Here is a 27054-nt window from a genome sequence, read left to right as displayed (position 1 = left end):
CCCCCCTCACCTTAAATCCATGGTTTTCGATCCCCCTATTCTGGCCAAAAGCCCATGTGCGTTTACCCGATCTATTCCTCCCGTGATTGGACACCTCGATAAGATTTACTAGGTGGCCAGAGTTGCGTTCGATATTAAATTATATAAGAAAATAACTGCAGATGCTGGTACAAATCGAAGGTATTTATTCACAAAATGCTGGAGTAACTCAGCAGGTCAGGCAGTATCTCAGGAGAGAAGGAATGGGTGACGATTCGGGTCGAGACCCTTCTTCAGACATTAAATATTACATTATTATTTCGATATTAAATTGATCCATTCATTTGACGCGTCCGATTCACCTCAATATTCTGTCTGAGTTTGATACTTAAATATGAAAGATACCAATTCTCTAGTTTCTGGGGAATTGCTGGGTCAACTGATAAACCAGGTTACTCTAGGGCAGGAAAACATAGTTGTAAAGTCACACAAGTCAAAGAGAGGTAATAAACTCTCTTAAATTAGGACCCTGCAATAAATCAACCACCTGGAAGACGTCCAGCCTGTAATTTAAACCGGTTGGCGTTGACTTTGAGGTGTGAATAAACGAGCTGGTCACCAAATATCTTCCCAGTTTCTCCCCAGCTGTTATCATGCAACTGGAGCATCCTGTCACAACCAGAGAGTCAAGTCAAGTTTATTTGTCACATACACATACACGATGTGCAGTGAAATGAAAGTGGCAATGCCTGCGGATTGTGCACAAAAAGAATTACAGTTACAGCATATAAATAAGGTTAATATGTTACTATAGTGTAGACAAAAATTTAGTCCCTGGAGTTATAAAAGTGAACAGTCCTGATGGCCTGTGGGAAGAAACTCCGTCTCATCCTCTCCGTTTTCACAGCGTGACAGCGGAGGCGTTTGCCTGATCGTAGCATCTGGAACAGTCCGTTACTGGGGTGGCAGGGGTCCCTCATAATCTTGCTTGCTCTGGATCTGCACCTCCTGATGTATAGGTCCTGCCGGGGGGCGAGTGTAGTTCCCATGGTGCGTTCTGCCGAACGCACTACTCTCTGTAGGGCCATCCTGTCCTGGGCAGAGCTGTTCCCAAACCAGACTGTAATGTTGCTGGACAGGATGCTCTCTACAGCCCCAGAGTAGAAGCAATGAAGGATCCTCAGAGACACTCTGAATTTCCTCAGTTGTCTAAGGTGGTAAAGGCGCTGCTTTGCCTAACCCACCAGTGCGGCAATGTGCGTTGCCCATGTCAGCAGTGCTGAACTACTATCTACCTCATTGGTGACCCTCGGACTATCCTTGATCCGACTTTGCTGATGTTACCTTGCGCTGCACGTTATTCCCTATCATGTATCTGTACACTGTGAATGGATCGATTGTAATCATCTGTAGAAAGAACAGCAGGTGTTGGTTTAAACCGAAGATGGGCACAAAAAGCTGGAGTAACTCAGCGGGTCAGGCAGCATCTGTGGAGAGAAGGAATGGGTGACGTTTCGCCTCCAGACCCTTCTTCTGAAATAACCCGAAACGCCACCCATTCCTTCTCTCCAGAGATGCTGCCTGTCCCGCTGAGTTACTCCAGCATTTTGTGTCTACCTTCGATTGTAATCATGTATTGTCTTTCTGCTGGCTGGATAGATTGCCCGCAACAAAAATACTTCGGTACACGTGACAATAAACTGAACTTTGATGCTAAACCAGACCTGTGACCAGGAAGAGTTTGAGTTGGTCTTTGCCTTCCACGAAAGCTGGGCGTTTGAACTCCACGGACAGACGAAACGTTTGCCCTCTTCGGACGATCAGCCTGTCGGTGCCAATTTCCACAGTGTGATGTTCCGTGTTGTTGAGCTGTCGGTGCAGGTCCACAGCGCCCAGATGTGTGCTTCCTACCGGGGAACAAGAACAATCTACTGTCCCTATTCACATCAAACCCATCACCAAACTACAAGCTGCATCGCCACTAGAGATTTCATTTGAATTAATCAGCGCCCATTTAAAAATAAATAAGCGGTAAATCGTTTCCCTCTCGTAAGAAATTCCCCAAATTAATTTTAATCTGCGTTCACGGTTTTACAACTGCATCTTACCGGTTGTGGCCATGACTTCTCCCTCCGGCCGCTGCAGAAATAAAGCTGTCGCGTCTTCGGGGAAACTTAGCTGCTCGCCTCTCTTGACAGGAGGGTTGGACTGAGGGTGGGATTTCATGACCACCACTATATATACACACACCCACACAAGCTCCAAACGACAACGCTCTCAAAATAGATGCCCACCGCTCAGTATTGAGCCAATGCACCGCTGTGATTTGCATGGATGAAGTTAGTTCACGCTCTGTCGCTCCCTCCGAACTTCATCAAACAATCAACATTGGGAGACAAAAAGGTGGGGTTTACACAGCGCTGGGAAAAGGATAAGGGGGAAGTCTTTTAGGACCGAGATGAGAACGGTTTTTTTCACACAGAGAGTGGTGAGTCTGTGGAATTCTCTGCCACAGAAGGTAGTTGAGGCCAGTTCATTGGCTATATTTAAGAGGGAGTTAGATGTGGCCCTTGTGGCTAAAGGGATCAGAGGGTATGGAGAGAAGGCAGGTATGGGATACTGAGTTGGATGATCAGCCATGATCATATTGAATGGCGGTGCAGGCTCGAAGGGCCGAATGGCCTACTCCTGCACCTATTTTCTATGTTTCTATGTTTCTATGAAATTATCTGACCTCCCTCTCTCCCCCCTCCCTCGCACGCACGCACGCACACACACACGCACACACACACACACATACACACACTCACACACACACACACACATACACACACACACACACACTCACGCACACACACACACAGTCACACACACACGCGCACACACAGTCACACACACACACACACACACACACACACACACACTCACACTCACAGTCACACACACACACAGTCACGCACGCACACACACACACTCACACTCGCACACACACACAGTCACACACACACGCGCACACACACAGACACACGCACGCACTCGCACACACTCACACACACACACTCACACTCACACTCACACTCTCACATACACACACTCACGGCGAGGGAGAGCAAGGAACCGGCCTTTTATTTTTACTGATTTAATTCCTATTTATTTTGTATTTTTCGGTTAGTTAGTTTATTGCACCGTGTTGTGTGTGAGTGTGTGTTGGGGGGGGGGGGGGCGTTTTATCCTTCTCCTCGTTGGGGGGGATACTTGTTCGTGGGGTAGACGGACTCCCCTCCTCAATCTTTGCACATCTCCAATCCTTTCCACAAGTCACTTTAGTTTCATGTTTCATGTGTTTTGTGTTTTGTGTTTTTATGACCGTTGGCAGAACAGTTTCTCTGCTGGGATAAATAAACTCCTATTGTATCGTATACGGAGCCAGCAATCTTGCCCCACCCTCACCTGTGCGAGCGGCCAGGTGCGAAGTGTTAGGGTCGCTAGGGGACCACCGCGTGTCACACAAATGAACTCACAGACGCTGAGACTGTCCGGAGAATCTTGCACTGTTCTTGTTTTGTGTATATTTTTTAAATCCTGAATAAAGTTTCTTTTGGAAAAAAAAAAGAAATGAAGTCACTTAGTAAATCACACATTTTTAAATCACTTGTGTTTAGAGATATATCGAGTAAAGGAAATATTTGAAGTTTAAGTGTCTCATGTGTTATATATAGTTTATTTTACAACAGGGACCATTTGGCTCAGAGTCTATCTATGCCAGCTCCTTCAGTAAGGTCAGGACAACAGGCCTTCAAGGTCAGACCAAGAACCATTCACTGACAACAACTGGATGAAAATGGTGCCAAAAACTGGCGACACTATGCACTGTCTGTCTGTCTGTGTACCACTGCTATACACGTTCAGAGATGCTCATCCAAGTATCCATGTACTTATGTACTGACCTGTACATAAAAACAATTTCACTGTACCTCGGTACGTATCTAAGTACTTATATACTGAACTGTACATAAAGGTATTTATTCACAAAATGCTGGAGTAACTCAGCGGGTCAGGCAGCATCTCAGGAGAGAAGGAATGGGTGACGTTTCGGGTCGAGACCCTTCTTCTGATTCTTACACGAACTGCACATAAAAATAATTTCACCGTGCCTCGGTACATGGTAATAACGTACAATTGAACCCATGTCATTCCTCACTGTATGTCTTCCTCATGTCCCCGTTCACCCCACCCACCCCCACCCCCACCCCCACCCAATTCTTCCCATCACCCACTTAGTGTGTGTGTGTAATTTACAATTGGCAACTAACTTGTGAACTGGAGCCTTGTGTTCGTGAGGAAACCAAACACACACAGTCACAGGAGGAATGTGCAAACTCCACAAAGCTGGATCTAGAGATGAAGACTACTCCCGGGTTACTGGAGGAGAGGCAGATGTACTATCTGCAGCATCAATGGAAATGACTGTGAGATTGTGCTCCTAACGTTTACAGCCCGACAGTCCGCGCTTCAGCTTCCAGTCGAGGTTGGTGCTGCATTTTAAACGCCCTGCACGCTGCATCTCTCCCGACACTGTCCATAAACAGCCGGGGCAAGGAGAAAGGTAACTGGCTTTCTGCCTTCAGTTGGGATGGACTGTTATGGACTCCGGCAAACGCCATTGCCCCCGTGGCAGAGCAGCTCCACACTCTACCCTGCACACCCCTCTCGGCTAATGTTGCAGCACGCATGCGAAGGCCTCTCAGCTTCACGGGTGGGTAGTTAAGATGGGTTTGACACTGACCAACAGACCGACAGCTTGGATCTCCTCTCCCCAGGAAAGATGGCAAGGGTGCAGTGGGTGTAAAATGTCTCTTTTGTCAATAGAACCAGGAAATCAAGTAATTAGCACAATCATCTGCTGTCTGTCTTTGATGTGCAAATATATCTCTCCTGTTGCAGTACGAACAGTTAGAATGAACAGCTGCAAGCCACTCAAACACTTGTGTGAAATGATAGCCCGACCAGTGCAACCTGATTAATCCAAACACACAATTTGCATTCGGGTTTTCACTCCGGCACATTAATACTTGAAATGCCAGGATTTAAAAGCTGCCTAAAACACACAATTCCCTAAGAAGTGCACTTTTCCCTTTGTAAACGGTGGTAACTCACAGCCTTGCCTTATCAAGCGAAGACCTTGTGCCGACCAGTCTACAAGTGACTCCTTACTGTAGGAATAGTTAACTGCAGATGCTGGAGTGAATCAGCGGGTCAGGCAGCATCTGTGGAGAACATGGATAGGTGACGTTTCACAGAGTGCTGGAGTAACTCAGTGGGTCAGGCAGCATCTGTGGAGAACATGGATAGGTGACATTTCGGGTTCAAACCTTCCTTCAGAGGGGTTTTTTTTAGAGGGTAAAGCAGGAAGACAGGAAAGTGAGGACAAAGATTGGCAAGTAATGTGGGTACAGGCGAGAGGGGTCTTTGATCACCAGATGACCGGACAAAGGACAGATGAACACAGGTGTGAGGCAAATGGATTGATGAGCTGCAAATTGTGAAGCTAGAGGAAGCAATGTAGGTGATGGGGGAAATGGGTGAGAGTCCAGGTGGGACACAGGAGATAGGAGGGGAGGAGGGAGGGGGAGGGGAATTTTGTAGCTAACTAGAATTGGAGAATTCAATGTTCACACCATTGGGTTGAAATGAGGAGGCCCAGGACAGACATTTCAACATGGTAATGGGAAGAGGAGGTAAAATGATTAGCAAATGGGACCTGGGTTGGCCTCTACTGCATCTGGTTTCCCAATGTGGCCTCATGTATATCAGCACGACCAAGCGTAGACTGACTGTTTCACTGAACACTTGCACTCAGTCTGCCAAGGCCCACTGGATGCCCCAGTTGCTAAACATTTTAACTCCTCATTCCCATAGTGACTTTTCTTTTCTGTCCTGGGCCTCCTCCATTGCCATCTGCAAAATGGAGGAACTGCACCTCATATTCCACTTGGGTAGTTTACAATGCAATTTGAGGTAACTATAACCCCCCCCCCCCCCCCTTGCTTCTCCCCCTTCCTGTGCCCACTGGGACTTGCATCTCTTTCTTCCTTCCTCCTAAATTCCTTTCTCTAGTTCCACTATTCACAACTCTTCAATCCTTTTCTCTTTTCACCTCTGTCCAATCATCTGCCTATCAAAAACTCCCATCCCTTGTATCCATCTATTACTTGCCAGGGTAGACACAAAATGCGGACAAAATAACTCAGCAGGACAGGCAGCATCTCTGGAGAGAAGGAATGGGTGACAATTTGGGTCGAGACCCTTCTTCAGACTCATTATTCTTAACAGGTTTTGTCTTGCCTCTCTTCTTATCCAGCTTTCTCCCTCCCCCCCCCCCACCCTACAATCAATCTGAATCCCAAAACATCACCTCTCCATGTTTCCCAGTGGTGCTGCCTGACCCGCTGGGTTACTCCAGCACTTTGTCTTTTTTTGTAACCAACATCTGCAGTATCTTGTCTCTACAGTTAAGAGTCACATGTAGGCCAGTCTGAGCAAGGAACAGCTTGCCTTCCCTTGATAAGGCAAGGTTGTAACTTACCCAACAATCTTTTACAAGGTGAAAAGTGCAGGGTCTTTTAAGGGAATCTTGTTGTTTCAGGCAGTATAAAGATGGCTGAGGATTTTGGATATTAATATGCCAGAATAAAAACCCAAAGTCAAATTATTTGAGTATCTTTGGATTAATGGTGCTCACTGGTTGGGTTATTGTTTCACACGAGTATTTGTACGAGGTGTAGCTGCTCATTCTAACCCACCATGTCTCTGAACTATTTCCTCATTTGAGGGGAGCTTAAGGATGGACAATAAATGTTGCGGTGCTGCAAGGTCCACATCCTGTGAATAAATAAATTACTAATATTTTATTTGCACACTGTTCAGACTTCGTCTCAAATATCAAGATTGCTAAGTAGGTAATGAAATTTGTTTAGGAGACAGAAAATATTGTTTAGTTTTAATAGAGAAAATTTATTCATCTTTAAAAAGATTCCACAGATTAAAACACTCACAAGTTTTGTTGAACATATTTAGTTCACTATTTAGCTGGACAGTATTTCAGAGCCAGCTTCTACATTTAACAAACTTAACCTTGTCTTCGGCAAAAAAAATTCTACAGTGCCAGGTTCTTGCTATGCCCAATTATTAAGTCAAGTCTGTTTATTCTATTTTCCTTACATTGCATAAAAGGCAATCTGTGTTCTGTACCTAATTGGGAACAATGAACAAGGAGTAAAGGGAAATTTAAAACAAAGGCACAAAGTGTATTCACTATCATGAGTTTGAAGTGCAATATAGTCGAAACTGAGGATTAATTGTCACCAAAGGGTCTCTTGTCAATGGTTGTAATAAGCATTTTCTAATGAAAGGTGCAACATCTAAAATATTCACCCACCTTTTTCTTTACTGTGCATTTCCAACATTTCCTATTTACTTTCTTAGATTTGCAGGATACCTGTTTCCTTTTTCAAAATAGTATGTTTTTTTGCAATAACCTCAGCTTTAGTTGAGATGTTGAAAGCTACAAAATGTTATACATTTTAAGTGTACTCTTAATTCAAATCAGCAGTTAATTACTTTGTTGACTAGCTTCTCATTTTGATCGGTTAATTCAAACTGATTCAAGTGTTTATTAAAAAAAGATTCAAAGTGACTAGGACTGGCCTGGAATACTCATTTTATTTTCGAAAGCTTGGCCCAGTTGCTGAAGGCTTGTTTTAAATTTCTATATTCAGATAATTGAATTCTTGTTTCACACACTTACTGCTGATCGTTGTGGAAACAAGCACTTGCACTCTCCTTCACACAGCAACAGTGATAACCATCTTAAAAATTAAGACAGCGTACCTCAAAGATGAAACCATAATAACATATTACTGCCTTTAACAGCAAGGAAGCGCAATATGTGTTACATGTTAAGATGATATCACAAGGAAATGACTAAGAGATTGCAATATGCTCAAAGTAGATAAAATCAAGACAGATCAATGGAAGTCAAATCAAAAGAGGAACCGTCTCTCTAGTATTTATAAACCACCCATTCTTAAACAATGCAGTAATTAACATCGCATCACGTAGATGGATTTATAGAATCAGCAACAATTTAAGGCATCAATAAACCAGTAATAATTGTGAATCTTTTGGCAAATATGAAACGTACACGAAATTCACAAAGGAAAATATTTTTGATTTGGAATTCAATGGTAGTCAGCAAAGTGAGAATAAAAACTCTTTAAGATATTATGTACAGACACTCTGCGACTTAAGCAATGGTCGACTTGCGTAAACTTGCATTTATGTAAATAAGCCTGGCAGTTTGTGATTTGCACAACACTGTACGATCACTCGTTTACATTGGAAACAAGCCGGCAATGGCGGTATTGCTTACCCAGACGGCCATGCGCCGCAGAAAGTGCCCCAACGACGAGACGCAACTCAAGCGGGCAATGGCGGTGTCGCTTACCCAGAAGGCCACGCGCCGCGGAAAGTGCCCTGGATACAGCCGGGAGCCGCGGGGAGGGCCGGGACTGGCAGCGGCGAGACACACACACAGACAGCGCTGGAATAACGCAGGCAGGGCAAGGGCGGACAGACACAGTGCTGGAGTAAGTCTGGAAAGGCAGGCACACAGTGCTGGACTAACGCAGCAGGCCAGGGCAATGGCGGTGCTGTTTACCCAGACGGCCACGCGCCGCAGAAAGTGCCCTGGATAGAGGCGGACGCCGCTGAGAGGGCCGGGACTGGCAATGGCGACACACACCCCCCCCCCCCCCCCCCACAGACACCCCCACACAACCCCTCCCCCCCCACACCACAGACACACCCCCCCCCCCACAGACACACCCCCACACAGTGCTGGACTAACTCAGGCCAGGCTAGGCCAGGCAGGGCAATGGCGGACACACACACAGACAGTGCTGGACTAACGCAGGCCAGGCCAGGCCAGGCCAGGCCGGGTAAAGCAGCATCTCTGGCCGGAGAGCATGCCATGCCATGCCATGCCATGGCTCGGTGACGTTTCGGGTTGAGATCCTTCTTCAAACTCCGAGTTATTTCAGGCCGGGGTAGGGGATTCCAACATAAAGTCGGACTCGCAGGCGGGTTCACAGAACATGACCCTTTGGCAGAAGAAGGGTCTCGACCCGAAACGTCACCCATTCCTTCTCTCCAAGATGCTGCCCGACCCGCTGTTATTCCAGCATTTTGTGAAATAAATACCGTCCATTTGTATCAGCATCTGCAGTTATTTTCTTACATAACCCTTTGGCAAGTCAGGGGTGTCTTTATTGAATATTTCCCACTTATTCTTGCGCAGGGTTTCTCTGTACATTGGATTGCAAGAAGGCAATTTAATTTATATGCTGTAACTGTAATTCTTTTTTTGCACAATCCGCAGGCATTGCCACTTTCATTTCACTGCACATCGTGCATGTGTATGTGACAAATAAACTTGACTTGACTTGTGTGCAGCATCTCTCACTTCATGGCTTGCAGGAGTCACCATGCTGTTATGGATGTATGAAGTGGCTGGAGAGTCTATGATCCCCAAATGACCAGCAAAGAAGGACGGGAGGCACTCCCTGGAGCACAGGTCAACACTTAGACCCAAGGACCACAGAGAGTGGGCAAACAAGCAATTGTAAACCCCATAAGGACTGCCACTAATCACCAACGCCTTTGCTCGGCACCTTAGTCTTAAAAGGGATCAAGTCATTGGAAATATATACTTTGATCTCTCCAAAACAATTAATTGATGACTCATCAGCAGTCAATTAAATTAATTACCTAGGGAACACAAGAATCTTGAGCAAAACACAGTGTTGGAGGAACTCAGCAAGTAAGGCAGTGAAAAAAGCTAATGGCATGTTGGCCTTCATAATGAGAGGATTTGAGTATAGGCGTAAAGTCCTGCAGTTGTACAGGGCCCTGGTGAGACCACATCTGGAGTATTGTGTGCAGTTTTGGTCTCCTAATTTGAGGAAGGACATCCTTGCTATTGAGGGAGTGTAGCATAGTTTCACAAAGTTAATCCCCGGGATGGCGGGACTGTCATATGAGGAAACATTGGAAAGACTGGGCTTGTATTCACTGGAATTTAGAAGGATGAGAGGGGATCTTACAGAAACATATACAATTATAAAAGGACTGGACAAGCTAGATGAAGGAAAAATGTTCCCAATGTTGGGGGAGTCCAGAACCAGGGCCACCGTCTAAGAATAATGGGGAGGCCATTTAAAACTGAGATGAGAAAAAAACTTTTTCACCCGGAGAGTTGCGAGTTTGTGGAATTCTCTGCCACAGAGGGCAGTGGAGGCCAAATCACTGGATGAATTTAAAAGAGAGTTAGATAGAGCTCTTGGGGCAAACGGAATCAAGGGATATGGGGAAAAGGCAGGCACGGGTTACTCCTACTCGGAAGTGGCAGCGCCTAACGGCTGCGGCTCGCTAGCAGTCTGTTCGTCTTTTTTCCTTTTTTTTTTGTTGTGTGTCGGTGTTGGGATGGTTTTTTTTTTGGGTTTTTTTTTTTGGTTGTGTATGTGTGGGGGGTGGTGGTGTGGGTGGGGGAAACCTTTCTCTTTTAGGTCTCTTCCTCACGGCGCGGGGTGCGGCTCGGCCGCGGGGCCTTCCATCGCCCGGTGCGGCTCGGCCGCTAGACTTAACATCGCCCGGCGCGGCTCGGCCGCTGGACTTAACAGTGCCCGGTGCGGCTTGGCCGCGGGGCCTTCCATCGCCCGGTGCGGCTCGGCCGCGGGGCCTAACATCGCTGGTGCGGCTCGGCCGCTGGACTTAACAGTGCCCGGGCCGCGGGGCCTAACATCGCTCGGCGCGGCTCAGCCGCGGGACTTTTCATTGCTGATGCGGCTCGGCCGCTGGACTTAACATCGCCCGGTGCGGCTTGGCCGCGGGGCCTAACATCGCCCGGTGCGGCTCGGCCGCGGGACTTAGCTGCGCATGGCTCGGTCGTGGGGCCTTCCATCGCCCGGTTCGGCCGCGAGACGTCTCAGCGCCCGGTGCGACTCGGCCGCGGGGACTTCCATCCCCTTGCGGGGACTGTGCGGGTCGGTCGGGGACGAGCTGTCTGTCCGTGGGCGTGGGGAAGAGAGTGGAAGTTTTGTTGCCTCCATCACAGTGAGGGGGTGTTTGGAGTCACTGTGATGGACGTTTGTGTTGGGGTTATGTGTCTTGTGTTCTTTTTTTGTGTGTGACTGCTATGTAGTTTCGTTCGGTACCTTGGTACCGAATGACAAATAAAGCTCTGTTGAACTGTTGAACTGATTGTGGATGATCAGCCATGATCACAACGAATGGTGTTGCTGGCTCGAATGGCCTCCTCCTGCACCAATTTTCTATGTTTCTATCTGGGGAGAGAAGGGACAGGCGATATTTCTTCTTCATCATATTCTTCACCTGTGCCCCAAACACACCGTGTTTACCATTCATTGGTCAAAGTTGGAGATGCCAGAAGCAAGAGAGTAATGTCACTCAGTCTTAAAAATGAGTTCTGTTATTTCTGCTCTGCTTCCTAGTCTCATTGGAATGCCATAGTAAATTGTCCCAGGAGTTACGTACACTAAATTGTTCTCAGCGGTTTTATAAAGACCTTCAAAGTATGGATTCAAGAAATAGGCAGCAATTGCTAGAGGAAAGATCTGTCCACCATGTGTATGACCTGTTGAAATAATAAAAAATACATTTGGATGTTGGATTTGTAATGGTAATCATAAACACCAAGCTATTTCTAAATGACAAAGATTTAAACCAAGTTGTTAAATATTGTACATCTGCCAAATACATTAACAATGAGAGCCTTTTATTGATACAAAGTAAATCATCTTTGGAGATTCAAAACTTTTACGCATCTTCCCTCATGGTGATAGAGTGGTGCAGCAGTTAGTGCTGCTGCCTCAGCGTTGTAAGAGCTAGGGTTCATTCCTGACCTAAGGTACTGTCTGTCTGTGCAGAGTTTGCAGTTTCTCTCCATGACTGTGGGCTCCCCCATGTGTTCTCACTGTTTCCCACATCTCAACAATGGTATGTAAATTGATAGTTATTAACCTTTGGTGTAGGTAAACGACACGGAAAGCGATAAGGGGCGGCACGGTAGCGCAGAGGTAGAGTTGCTGCCTTACAGCGCTGGAGACCCGGGTTCGACTCCGATTATGGGTGCTGTCAGTACGGAGTTTATATGTTCCCCCTTTGACTGCGTGGGATTTCTGAGATCTTCGGTTTCCTCCCACACTCCAAAGACCTGCAGGTTAATTGGCTAGGTATAAATTAAATTGTCCCTAATGTGTGTAGGATTGTGTTAATGTGAGGGGATCGCTGGTCGGTGCGGACTTGGTGGGCCGAAGGGCCTGTTTCTGCACTGTATTCCTAAACTAAACAAAAAGAGGAGTTGGTGGACATGTGAGAGAGAATAACTTGCAGGAGACAAGGAAATAATGTAAGGGTGAATGGGACTGGTGGGATTGCTCCACTAAAAACCATCATGGGCATAATGGGCTGATAGTTTCCTTCTGTGTTGTTCTAAGAGACGAGCATATTCCAGCAAGGAGGAAGGATAATGATGGCAAAAAAGGGAAACTTGGATCACAAAGAGATGGTAAATTTGGTAAAAAGAAAAAGGAAGATCATGCAAGGTTTAAGAGGATGAAATCAGATGGCACCTTTGAGAAATATAAAGCAAGGAGGAAGAACTTAATTGGGTGATTAGAAGGGCAAAATTGACATTCTTCACACATTAAATCCCTTCTCATACCGTGCCCACAGACATCAGCAGTTTGCATTGCAAAGATAATGTGCAGATGTACAACACTTCCCATAAACCAGAACTTTTGTTTTAGATGCTAACTGCACAATGACATAAACCAAAGCCGTAAATCAACACCTTTATCATATGGAGTACAGGCTATTAAATAACACATTTTAGTTGCATAAATCGTTTAGCACAGATGGAAACATAATTAATATAGACTGGGAGGGCAGACACCACGGCGGTTCTTCAAAATATTTTTAGCCCATTAGTCATTTGACGCTGTTATCCAACTGCTGACAACTACAGAGAAATGTTAATATTTGGGAATTCATGGCGAGGAGTGTACCCACAAACTAGTACCACACCAATACTACTAGACCATGTCGATCACATCTTGCTGCACAGAAATGTTGTGCCATTATCAGACTATTATTAAACATGTCACTCTCACTCAAACTGTCGGCCAGTCATAGTGTCAGCATATTCCACCATCAACACTGATACTTGCAGTGGTCTGGCACATGATCTGGCACATGATCAGTAATTTGTATGGAATGTAGTTACGGAATATCAGATGGTGTGTGGGAGTATAGATTGGATAGTTGTAGGTAAAGAATTAACACCAAGTTTAATATTAGCTCTGAGGAACTTTGTATGTCCACGATGTTGTTCAGACACTTATTCAAGTTACTTTGACACTTTCTTTTCCCCACGAAAGGATAAAATGAAACAGATAATAATAGGGTCTTTCATACCAGAGAGAACCAGGCTGATATCTGGCCTGCTCTGAAGAGCACGTTTGGCGGCTACTGGCTGGTGTGCCAACAGCACAATAGCATCTTCAGTGCTGCAGCCATCCAATGCTTTCTTCAAGTCCATACCATGTCCAGGATACCTAAACAAGAAGCAGCAAAAGCCAAGTCAATAGATCAATATTACCTGGAGTACTGACTGGCAAGCTCATGTCCTCATTTCTCTGATAGAACGTTCTGATGTATTTGCCTGGGTTCGTGCATGATGTGCGTTTGATGGCTCTGGGCCTGTACTTGCTGGAGTTTAGAAGGACGAAGGGGGGCCTCACTGAAACCTACCAAATAGTGAAAGGCCTCCGATAGAGTGGACATGGAGAGGACATTTCCACTAGTGGGAGAGTCTAGGACCAGAGGGCACAGCCTCAGAATAATATGGTACCTTTAGAAAGGAGATGGTGAGGAATTTCTTTAGTCAGAGGGTGGTGAATCTGTGGGATTCATTGCCACAGACGGCAGTGGAGGCAGTCATTGGATATTTTTAAAGCAGAGATTGACAGATTCTTGATTAGTAAGGGTGTCAAAGGTCATTGGGAGAAGGCAGGAGAATTGGGGTTGAGAGGGAAAGATAGATCAACCATGATCGAATGGCAGAGTAGGCTCAATGGGATGCATGGCCTAATTCTGTTCCTATGGCTTATGAACTTATGCTTATTGTATTTTAGCTCTTCCAGGGCTAGTTTTAGATCCTCTGCCTTCCAACTCCTTTGAAATGCAAACTTTGGATTCAACTCTCAAAATTTGCCTGAATATTTTGCCTGTCTGAAGAAGTCTCGACCGAAACGTCACCCATTCCTTCTCTCCCGAGATGCTGCCTGACCCGCTGAGTTACTCCAGCATTTTGTGAATACCTTCGATTTGTACCAGCATCTGCAGTTATTTTCTTACACTATTTTGCCAACAAATATCACTTTCTGTTTTACAGGATAGCAACAACCTTTCTGTGATATCTTGCTATTTGTCAGCATTCTACAGCACTTTATTGTCCTGAGTGTAACGTCAAGACACTACAAACAACCAAAGACTTGAATCTTACAAAATGGCACCAGATACGTGGCACTCTTGTGTACTGTCTCAGTGTAATATAAAATTCCTATGTTCTTCTACTTGGGTATCATTGTGCCTATGTATAGAAAGATTTTACTGAACTGTATGCAAAAAAAGAATTTCACTGTACTAGGTACATGTGATAAAGTACCATTGAATATCTGTGAATCGAAGGCCAACCCTGGGGACTTCACTGCCATTTCATCTGTCTAATGACAGCACAGCCATCTTCAGAAACCTCAAGCTTTCAAAGTCCCTTTTAGTGTATAAACCAAAATTGATACAAACGTAATCATCTCACCTGTTCTTGCCCATTAGACAGAAAATATGGAATATATTAAAAGTGTGGCTGAATTACCGACACCATGCAAATACATAGAAAATAAGTCTCTGCATTAAAAATGAAGTCACCCTCTAGCTGGCTGCCTGTGTGTGGTGAGAAATGAAAACTCCCATGTCTGTGTCAATCACTTCCTTAAGAGCAACATTTTGTATTATTTATTGTTGTTCTGTATTTATTTTACAATATTTATACTCATTTAACAATAATGTAATCTGAAGTATATATATATATATATTGTTTACACACACATATAGAAAAATAAAACAAAAAGCCTGTACCTTATACCTCAATGGTCGAGAAAAACAAGTCCACCAAACAGCACTTTGGGACAAAGTGTGGTGATTATCTTATTGAATTCCAGCACTGGAATTTAGTGAACACATGACAGCTTATGGGCTCGAGAGAAAACATAAAAACTTCCCATTTGTTTTTCAAGTTACCCTTTCATTGATTTGAGGAGGGAGGAGAAAAGCAGGTGTATTTGTTTTTCTCAGAAAGGTCGAAGTATTCCACATCTCTGGAACACATTCCACAAGGGCCAGTGTAAACGGAGAAAACCTATAAAGATTAACTTACCGTAACATCTCTGCTTCAACATCATCGACCCCAGCCAGGCAGAACCAGTCCTTGTTCCCACTGGGGCTGTAGATCTTGACGTGTGCATTGTGGAGAGGCTGAATATCCAACGATCGCAGGTGTATTAACCAGTTGTTGACATCAGCACTGTAATAGTCATGGTTACCTGAGATTCACCCAGAAAGATGGCACACAGTTCATTATTTGCCTCAACTGCCCCCAACTAACTTTGTCAGAATGGCATGTATAAAAGAGGGGCAAAAATGTCAATAAATTCAAAACAATATCTGAGATAATTAATAAAGCTGTGAATTTACAAGTTAATCAACATTTGGGGAGGAGGGGGGGGGGGGGGGGGGGAGGGGGTTTGTTTTGGTAAAAACTGCTCCTCCATTCTAATAAGATGTTCCACATCAAAATGGCAACTTCTAATGTTCTAAACTTTTATTAACTAAGCTGCTGTGTTTTATCTTGAAATTACACATTGCCACAGTTTATACTTGCTGGCTATTTGCAAGGATGCTGCCAGGATTCAAGAGGTTGAACTGTTGGGGAGCGTTTGGGCAAGTTCGTTCCTTAGAGCACAGGAGGCTGAGGAATGATCTCAGAGACGTATGACATCATGTGGAATAGATAGAGTGAATGCAGTGTCTGTTGCCATAGGACAGGAATAAAGAGTAGGGGCATATGTAAAGGTAAGAGGAGAAAGATGTAATAAGAACCCAAGGGGCAACTTTTTCCACAGAGATTGGTGGGAATGTGGAACTAACTGCAAAGGAAATAATTGAGGTTGGTACAATAAACAACATTTTTAAAAGACATTTAGACAGGTACATGGATAGGAAAGGTTCAGAAGGAAATGGTCCAAACACAGACAAATGGGACTAGACAAGATGGGGCATATTGGTAAACATGGATGATTTGGACGTAAGAACCTATTTCCTTGCTCTGTGACTCTTAAGAGTGTGACTTAAGAGTGTTAACTTTTTCAGTCAGAGAGTTGTAAATCTGTGGAATTCTCTGCCTCAGAAGGCAGTGGAGGTCAATTCTCTAGATGCTTTCAAGAGAGAGCTAGATAGAGCTCTTAAAGATAGTGGAGTCAGGGGGTATGGGGAGAAGGCAGGAATGGGGTACTGATTGTGAATGAGAAGCCATGATCACATTGAATGGCGGTGCTGGCTCAAAGGGCCGATTGGCCTACTCCTGCACCTATTGTCTATTGACTATAGGTAAATTGGTCATAAAGTAGAAAAATGCAAGGTAGTCCATTGTGATGAACTTAACATAAAAGAGTGTTTATTAAATGAGGAGAGATTGGATATGTTGATGTTCAAATGGATCTCAGTGTGCATGTATGCAAGTCATTGAAGGATCTCAGTGTGCATGTATGCAAGTCATTGAAGGATCTCAGTGTGCATGTATGCAAGTCATTGAAGGATCTCAGTGTGCATGTATGCAAGTCATTGAAGGCCAACATACAGGCAAGAGAAGCAGTAAGGAGAGTAAATAATGTTACTTTTATTACTTGAGAATTTTATGTAAAGTATAAAGTATGTATTTTAGTGCAATTTGTGTTGGATCATGATGAGACATACACTTCAAGTTTTGTCTACAATTTAGGTCTCCACACCCAAGAAAGAATATTCCACCATAAATCAAGCGCAGCGAAATTTTACCAGACTGGACCAGAGATTCAGCCTCATAGTAAGAAGAAAGATTGAGTGTTTAGTTTAGAGACACAGCATGGAAACAGGCTCTGTGGCCCACTGAGTCCATGTCGATCTTCGATCACCCAGTCCACACCAGTTCTAGATGATCTCACATTCTCATCCACATTGGAGTCAATGTGCAGAAGCCAATTAACTTACAAATCTGCATATCTTTTGGGATGGGGTAGAAACCTAGAGGAACAATGAGGACAGTGAACCTTTAGAATTCTCTATCCTGAGTACCGTGGGGGCTCAATTACGCTCTTTCAATAGACAATAGACAATAGGTGCAGGAGTAGGCCATTCGGGCCCTTCGAGCCAGCACCGCCATTCAATGTGATCATGGCTGATCATTCTCAATCAGTACCCCGTTCCTGCTTTCTCCCCATACCCCCTGACTCCGCTATCCTTAAGAGCTCTATCTAGCTCTCTCTTGAATGTATTCAGAGAATTGGCCTCCACTGCCCTCTGAGGCAGAGAATTCCACAGATTCACAACTCGCTGACTAAAAAAGTTTTTCCTCATCTCTGTTCTAAATGGCCTACCCCTTATTCTTAAACTGTGGCCCCTGGTTCTGGACTCCCCCAACATTGGGAACATGTTTCCTGCCTCTAACATGTCCAACCCCTTAATAATCTTATACATTTCGATAAGATCCCCCTCTCATCCTAAATTCCAGTGTATACAAACCTAGTCGCTCTAGTCTTTCAACATATGACAGTCCCCCGCCATTCCGGGAATTAACCTAGTAAACCTACGCTGCACGTCCTCAATAGCAAGAATATCCTTCCTCAAATTTGGAGACCAAAACTGCACACAGTATTCCAGGTACGGTCTCACTAGGGCCCTGTACAACTGCAGAAGGACCTCTTTGCTCCTATACACAACTCCTCTTGTTATGAATGCCAACATTCCATTGGCTTTCTTCACTGCCTGCTGTACCTGCATGCTTCCTTTCAGTGGACTGATGCACTAAGACACCCAGATCACGTTGTACGTCCCCTTTTTCTAACTTCAAAAGAGAAAAAAATATATATCCCAGACATTAAGAAAAATCAAGGGACTGCACTGGGAAATGGCCGAGGTAGAGAAGCAGCCATTATCTAAATGACAGGCCGATAACCTTTTTATCCAGTCAGGAAGATGGTTTGTAACTATGCAGATTTTTGTGCCTCTTTCACAATTTACTGTCTCACTATTTTTTGATCTAATCAAATAGATCTACCAACTTATAATGTATACTTAATATGCTGGAGATACACAGAATTAAATTTCAATGCACACCTAGTGCTAAAGCATTCTTTATTTAGCATATACAAAGTATTGCTCCTTTAACTAAGATCTCCACATGTGTCATAATCTCCACCGGGTGGCGCCAGCAATGGCTGCCTCGCCAACAGTCTGTCTGTCCCTTCCTTCTTTCTTATTTGTTTGTTTGTTTGTGTTAAACGTATGCTTCTAGTATTCTTTAGCTTGTTTTATGTGGGGTGGGGGGGGGGGGGAGTTGGGGGAAACTTTTTCTAATCTCTTACCTTGACAGAGATACGATTTTTTCTCCATATCGTATCTCCGTCCACACTGCGGCCTAACATCGAGGAGTGGCGACCTTTGCTGGAGACCGACTTCGAGCGCTCCAACTGCGGGTGCCTGCGGACTTTAATATCACGGAGCTTTGCGATCTCTGGTGAGAGACCGACTTCGGGAAGTCCAAGCCACAGGAGCTTTGATCGTCCCAACGCGGGAGCTTCGACCGCCGGCTGCGGAGCTTCGAACGCCCTGACAGCCGATGTTCAACTGTCCCAACCGCGGGAGAATAAAAGAGGAAGGAGATTGGACTTTATTACCTTCTATCACAGTGAGGAACATGGGGAATCCCGCTGTGGTGTCTATGTTAACTTTTGTGTGTCTTGTTGCTTTTTTTTTCTAATTTCACTGTACCTTAATTGGCACATGTGACAATAAACTGACCTTGAAACCTTGAACATTTCCCAAATGCAAGCAAACACTCAAGTGTGCTTACAACATTTTGTATATACCATGTATTTTCAGACTTTCACCAATTGTATAACTCCTGGCTTCTGGATATTACTTCAATTGGCACATACAGTGTTAAGGAGACTACTTTATGTAATATCTAAAGAAAAGGATCAATTTGAGTTAATATTTTCAAAATGAAATACTGCATGGCATTGATAGCCACAGGCAAACCTTGCTAGTTTGCAAGGCTGTGCACTATCAGTCAATGGACCCAGACCCAAAGGCAAACCCTGCTAGTTTGCAAGGCTGTGCTCTATCAGTCAATGACCCGGACCCAAAGGCAAATATGAACAGAAGGAAGCACACACCCTGACCTGCTACATACTAAGCATTTTCAGCACGTTCTCTTTATATACCACTTCCTAGCATCTACAGTATTTTGCTTTTGGCTTGGAAGCAACTGCGTAATTGCTAGTTTTAGTCTAATGGCTCAACTAACTCTTCCTATTCAAATGAAAGACATAAACAGCTCAGACGAGTTGGAGCAAGAATGGTTTCCCTTAAAGCAAATTAAAGCATTTCCATTGAATGCAAAGGGCAATGCACTTCTGGTACTTCTCAGTGAGATTGAACAAGACAGCTGGTCTTTATTTCTGCAAGGAAGCCAAAAGGAATTTTTCACATCAAACTGATGAAATGCAGAACTTCCCCTCTCTGTCATTTGTAAGCATTCCATTAATATTAGGTAAGAAAATAACTGCAGATGCTGGTAAAAATCGAAGGTATCACAAAATCCTGGAGTAATTCAGCGGATCAGGCAGCATCTCAGAAGAAGGAATGGGTGGTCTCTCTGAGATCCTTCAGTGCTTCTACTCCTGGGGCTGTAGAAAGGCATCTGTCCGGAAACATCACAATCTGGTTTGGGAACAGCTGTGCCCAGGACAGGATGGGCCCTGCAGAGAGTAGTGTGTTCGGCTGAACGCACCATGGGAACTACACTCGCCCCCCCCCTGCAGGACCTATACATCAGGAGGTGTAGATCCAGAGCCAGCCACATTATGGGGGACCCCTACCACCCAGCAACGGACTGTTCAGCTGCTACGGTCAGGCAAACGCCTCCGCTTGTCACGCTGTGGAAAACAGAGAGGATGAGACGGAGTTTCTTCCCACAGGCTATCAGGACTGTTAACTCTCATACACCAGGGACTAATTTAATTTACTGTATTCATTTATTTTTTGTGTTAAAAAAAAATAATTCTATTCTGTTTTGTAGTTTTAGCACAATCCGCAGGTGTTGCCACTTTCATTTCACTGCACATCTTGTATATGTCATGTGAACAAATAAAGTTGACTTGACATGGGTGACGTTTCGGGTCGAGACCCTTCTTCAGACTGAAGTTCAGATAGTTCCTCTGTCCCCTCTCTTTCCCCTCCCCCTTCCCAGTTCTCTCACCTGTCTTCCTGTCTCCAACTACATCCTATCTTTGCAGACCTCCCAACATTCAGAATTTTACATTAAAATTTCATAATATGGCTCATAATGCAATTTTTCAGCAAAAAAGTATGCACGCCAAATGTGCGTACGCGTTGTGCTACATTCATGTGATGAAAAACGGACTATTATTTCCAACAGTCTGTAGTTCTTGGACTACATGTACAATGTCAAGCCTATCATGCGTATATCTACTATTATAGAAAGGTTATTGAACAAAAATACTTTTTTCAACAAAGAAAAAATTGTTTAGTTTTTTCTATTTTGCTTTTTCCGTACACATCCCAATTCTCTTGGTATTGAACCAAAAGAACAACGGTCATAAAATGTATGACTAAGTTATGAAGAAAGAGTTTCATTTAAAAACTGCACATACCTAATTTAATTGAAGACATACTTGCTCCAGTGGTCTTCAACGCAAATCACAACGGTCCATGTCCCCCCCCAACCCTACTCCCCCCTTTCCCCAACCCCCTACTATTCCCCATCCCTCCTCCCTACCCCCACCCCCTCCCTTTCCCCCCAAATCCACTTCCCCCACCCCGCCCATCCCCACTCTCCGCCTCCCTTCCTCCCCCCCCGCCGACCCCCCACTCCCTCCTCCCACTTCACTGCCCCACTCCCCCGCACTCTAACCTCCCCCCCCCCATCCCCTCTCAGCATCAATGGGCCTCACGCTCCACCAGCGAAGCGAGGCTAGCGGCCAGCGGCCAAGGCGAGGTCGGGCGGCGACAAGGCCGGGCCAGCGGCGAGGCGCGGCTAGCGGCGAGGTGAGGCCGGGCCAGCGGCGAGGCCGGGCCAGCGGTGAGGCAAGTACGGCGGGGCATGTGTTTTTGCGGAAAAATGTGAGGCGAAATCGGGATGACGGAACTGAAATAAGAAAGCGGAAACTTTCCCGCCAAATGTGAGGTTGGGACGTCTGTCTTTGTCCCACCCCCTCCCCTGACATCAGTCTGAAGAAGGGTCACGACCCCGAAATGTTACCCAATACTTCTCTCCCGAGATGCTGCCTGACCCCGCTGAGTTACTCCAGCATTTTGTGTCTACCTTCGATTTTAACCAGCCATCTGCAGTTTTTTTTCCTATACATCACTGTAATTGTGGATCCATGAGAGAACAGGTCACGAGTAAAGCACATTACTTTAATCACCGTGCATACCTTAATCAGAAGCTACATGTGGCTCACTGTAAATCCAAATGTGCATTGCTTTACTGATTAACAAAAACAGTGAGGAATTGTTAATATCCTTAGGTACATAATCTCTGTAATCATTTTATGATTTATCCATATAATCCTTATTTGCATTTGTTAGTAAAATACAAGGCAGCAGTTTTCATTGCCTCCAATGTGAAATAGATGATTCAGCATGGGCATGTAGGGCCGGAAGGGCCTGTTTCCATGTTGTACCTTTCAATCAATTGTTTACATCGGGGCAGCAACATTTAAACTTTTCACTCATCCCTTATATTGTCCAACCCATCTCATTTTGTACTTTATATCAGACATTCGCACCTACTCTTTCCGACAAGATATTCCAACAGTCCCTATAATAATTAAACTACGCAAAGCTATTTGCTATGCCACATGCAAATCCACAGACTAGACTTGCTGTCTGACATTCAGGGGCATGAAAACATTCTGAGCAATAGTCTTTTCAATTTTTATTTCACAACCTTTTATTTACTAGCGGTAATTAACAAACATTTTAAGGTGGACGATAAAGATTTCTCAGTTGGATTAAAAATGTTTTGCTGGAGATAGTAACATGGAAAACAATTTGGTGATGGATAACAAGCAACTCGAGATTCACAACAGCCGTTGTGAACGAGGAGGCCAAAATAATATTTTTTGGACCACACAAGGTGATTTCAGATATATGCAGAAACAGCAATGCCAAAGTCAAGGCATTCTTACAGTGGCAAGACAGAGACATATGGGGGTTATATTATCTTTATTTGTCCAGCTGAATCCTATAGCTGCCCATTATCTACAAGTAATATTTCATCCATGATAAAAAATCTATACTAGCCATTGGCAATATAGGTATGAAATTGAAGATGTTCATCCGATCATTGACATCGGTGGTGAGGAAGATGCTGGAGCCAATTATTAAGAGGTCATAATGGCGCATTTGGATAGCAGCAAAAGGATTGGTCCAAGTCAGCATGGATTTATGAAGGGGAAATCCTGGCTTCACTAATCTGGAATTTTTTGAGGATGTGACAAGTAAAATGGATGAATGAGAGCCAGTGGATGTAGTGTATCTAGACTTTCAGAAAGCCTTTGATAAGGTCCCACACGGGAGATTGGTGAGTAAAATTAGAGCACATGGTATTGGGGGTAGGGTATTGACATGGATAGAGAATTGATTGGCAGACAGGAAGCAAAGAGTAGGAATAAACGGGTCCTTTTCAGAATGTCAGGCAGTGGGCGAGTGGAGTGCCGCAAGGCTCGGTGTTGGGGCCGCAACTGTTTATAATATATATTAATGATTTGGATGATGGAATTAGAAATAACACTAGCAAGTTTGCAGATGACACAAAGCTGGGTGGTAGTGTGAATTGCGAAGAGGATGTTAGGAGGTTGCAGGGTGACTTGGATAGGTTGAGTGAGTGGGCAGATGCGTGGCAGATGCAGTATAATGTAGATAAATGTGAGGTTATCCACTTTGGAGGTAAAAACAAGGAGGCAGATTATTATCTCAATGGTGTCAGATTAGGTAAAGGGAAGTGCAACAAGACTAGGATGTCCTTGTACACCAGTCACTGAAAGTAAGCGTTCAGGTACAGCAGGCAGTGAAGAAAGCTAATGCATGTTGGGCCTTCATAACGAGAGGATTTGAGTATAGGAGCAAAGAGGTCCTTCTGCAGTTGTATAGGGCCCTGGTGAGACCACACCTGGAGTATTGTATGTAGTTTTTGTCTCTTAATTGGAGGAATGACATCCTTGCTATTGAGGGCAGTGCAGCGTAGGTTCACGAGGTTAATCCCTGGGATGGCGGGACTGTCATATGAGGAAAGATTGGAAAGACTGGGCTTGTATTCACTGGAGTTTAGAAGGATGAGAGGGGGATCTTAGGGAGACATAAAATTATAAAAGGACAGGACAAGCTGGATGCAGGAAAAATGTTCCCAATGTTGGGGAGTCCAGAACCAGGGGCCACAGTCTAAGAATAAAGGAGAGGCCATTTAAAACTGAGGTGAGAAGAAACTTTTTCACCCAGAGTTTGTGAATTTGTGGAATCTCTGCCACAGAAGGCAGTGGAGGCCAAATCACTGGATGAATTTAAAAGAGAGTTAGATAGAGCTGTAGGGGATAGTGGAATCAAGGGATATGGGGAGAAGGCAGGCACTGTTACTGATTGTGGATGATCAGCCATGATCACAATGAATGGTGGTGCTGGCTCAAAGGGCCAAATGGCTTCTCCTGCACCTATTTTCTATGTTACTATTAGCTGTTTTCTGAGATGGTTGGCAGATTTACCAATCATTCTGCCTTCCTAAACTGGCTGATTTTGTAATTATCCTTTTGCACACTTCATTAGCTCATGTTCTGGGAGCAGAATTAGGCCACTCAGTCCATCAAGTCTACCCCACCATTCAATCATGGCTGATCTATCTTTCCCTCCCAACCCCACTCTCCTGCCTCCCCATAACCCCTGATACCCTTACTAATTAAGAATCTGTCAATATCTGCCTTCTAATAATATCCATTGAATTGGCCTCCACAAACATTTGTGACAATGAATTCCACAGATTCACTCACCCTCTGACTAAAGGAATGCCTCCTCATCCCCTATCTAAAGGTACGTGCTTTATTCTGAGGCATCTCTAAGTTTGCGGATGACACGAAGCTGGGTGGCAGTGTTAGCTGCGAGGAGGATGCTAGGAGGCTGCAGAGTGACTTGGATAGATTAGGCGAGTGGGCAAATGCATGGCAGATGCAATATAATGTGGATAAATGTGAGGTTATTCCACTTTGGCGGCAAGAACAGGAAAGCAGAGTATTACCTGAATGGTGAACGATTAGGAGAAGGGGGAGATGCAACGTGACCTGGGTGTCATGGTGCACCAGTCATTGAAAGCAAGCGTGCAGGTGCAGCAGGCAGTGAAGAAAAGCGAATGGTATGTTGGCATTTATAGCAAGAGGATTTGAGTTTAGGAGCAGGGAGGTTCTACTGCAGTTGTACAGGGCCTTGGTGAGACCGCACCTGGAGTATTGTGTGCAGTTTTGGGCTCCTAATCTGAGGAAAGACGTTCTTTGCCTTAGAGGGAGTACAGAGAAGGTTCACTATATTGATCCCTGGGATGGGCGGGACTTTCATATGAAGAAAGACTGGATTAGACTAGGCTTGTACTCGCTGGAATTTAGAAAGACTGAGGGGGGATCTTATAGAAAACATATAAAATTCTTAAGGGGTTGGAGAGGCTATATGCGGGAAGATTGTTCCCGATGTTGGGGGAAGTCCAGAAACCAGGGGTCACAGCTTAAGGATAAGGGGGAAGTCTTTTAGGACCGAGATGAGAAAACATTTCTTCACACAGAGAGTGGTGAGTCTGTGGAATTCTCTGCCACAGAAGGTAGTTGAGGCCAGTTCATTGGCTATATTTAAGAGGGAGTTAGATTTGGCCTTTTTGCTAAAGGGATCAGGGGGTATGGAGAGAAGGCAGGTACAGGTTACTGAGCTGGATGATCAGCCATGATCATATTGAATGGCGGTGCAGGCTCGATGGGCCTATGTTTCTAATGGTCCTAACGCTCCCACTAGTGGAAACATCCACTCCACATCCACTCTATACCAGGCATACTGGACTTAGACAACAACCTATGTATTTAACGTCTACTCCCCCCAATGAGTGGAGAGGGGAAATCTATAAGTTATTCTGTAGAAACATTTCTGTAGAAGTTAAATATATAGGTTTATCTGTACCGTTTCTATAGCTGCCTTGCTACCGCATATCTAATATAGAGAAACTTTACCTGTAACAAAGTACGTTCCTAATTTTGGCGTCAGTTGTCTCAGGGGCTCAGAGGGCTGTTCTGAGATTCACCACCTGGGAGTCAGTCAGGTCCACCGACTATCACGATGATATCTGAAAAAGGTGGAGTTATTTATATAACATGTGCTTCATCTCATTAATTAATTAACCATTTCAGGGTGACTTACAAAGACAGCAATCTTAAATCACGACTGGATCAGCCACGACTGGATCAGCCACGACTGGATCAGCCACGACTGGATCCAGCCACGACTGGATCAGCCACGACTGGATCGAGCCACGACTGGATCAGCCACGACTGGATCAGCCACGGACTGGATCAGCCACGACTGGATCAGCCACGACTGGATCAGCCACGACTGGGATCAGCCACGACTGGATCAGCCACGACTGGATCAGCCACGACTGGATCAGCCACGACTGGATCAGCCACGACTGGATCAGCCAACGACTGGATCAGCCACGACTGGATCAGCCACGACTGGATCAGCCACGACTGGATCAGCCCACGACTGGATCAGCCACGACTGGATCAGCCACGACTGGATCAGCCACGACTGGATCAGCCACGACTGGATCAGCCACGACTGGAGGACACAAAAAACAGCAACCTGTCGATGATGGATTGGGATACATTGCACCTCATATAACTTTACATAACGTGTAACCAGAAGTCTCGCACATCTAACTGCTATGTAGTATTTAGCTGAAGTCTTGAATTGTTTATGTATGTGCCTTACCTGCATTTAGTTCATTCACCATTTTCACAACCGTTTCAAGTTTGGTCCTTCCCACCGTGGGCCCTAAATGAATGTCAGCCAACAGTACCATCTTCAAATTGTGGAATGACCGAGGGAACTTGGGGAGAGATAGCTCCACTTGTTTGACCACCGGAGGCTGGCGTGCATTGAGGAGGACCCATGACAGTGCAAGCAAATGTGAACAGGAGGGCCAGGGCACACGGAAATAACATTGCGAGTGTGGATGGACCAGGGAGCCGCGGCGACATCTAATCAATCTCTGGGCCTTTTCCAACAGCCCTAATACAAACAGACTGAAAATGAGGAAAATGTAGATTCCGAGGCAGGAGTAGGAGACCATGGAAAAGATGTGAGGCTCCTCTGAAACCAAAGTCAGCAAAGAAATGAAACTGGAATGGGTCAGGATTAGAAACCCCACAATTGTGATTTTCCAAGCGGTGAACCACTGGACGTGGTGGCAGGGCAGGTTACACATCTGGACGTGGTGGCAGGGCAGGGTACACATCTGGACGTGGTCGCAGGGCAGGGTGCACATCTGGACGTGGTCGCAGGGCAGGGTGC

At 44.9% G+C, this 27054-nt stretch overlaps 2 protein-coding genes across 2 annotated transcripts in view; both read right to left on the bottom strand.

Moving 5' to 3' along the window:
* LOC144594765 (protein-glutamine gamma-glutamyltransferase 2-like) overlaps positions 1-2170 on the bottom strand; it is a 34509-nt gene extending 32339 nt beyond the window's left edge. The window contains exons 1-2 of the mRNA XM_078401611.1: positions 2088-2170; positions 1704-1886 (exon numbers count right to left, since the gene is read on the bottom strand). Coding sequence (XP_078257737.1) covers positions 1704-1886; positions 2088-2100 — 196 coding nt within the window. The 5' untranslated portion in view covers positions 2101-2170. The remainder of the gene's footprint in view (positions 1-1703; positions 1887-2087) is intronic.
* A 6705-nt stretch (positions 2171-8875) lies between these two features.
* On the bottom strand, positions 8876-27048 carry tmppe (transmembrane protein with metallophosphoesterase domain). The gene is given in 10 exon segments (XM_078400309.1): positions 8876-11692; positions 13534-13673; positions 15554-15719; positions 25713-25764; positions 25766-25804; positions 25806-25825; positions 26473-26647; positions 26649-26690; positions 26692-26730; positions 26732-27048. Coding segments are annotated over 10 exon segments (1161 nt in total). The 5' UTR covers positions 27029-27048; the 3' UTR covers positions 8876-11501.
* Between the last annotated feature and the right edge of the window lie 6 nt (positions 27049-27054).

This window comes from Rhinoraja longicauda, chromosome 6 (genome assembly GCF_053455715.1).
Source record: "Rhinoraja longicauda isolate Sanriku21f chromosome 6, sRhiLon1.1, whole genome shotgun sequence".
Taxonomy (NCBI): Eukaryota; Metazoa; Chordata; class Chondrichthyes; order Rajiformes; family Arhynchobatidae; genus Rhinoraja; species Rhinoraja longicauda.
This window is presented reverse-complemented; position numbering and strand designations above follow the sequence as displayed.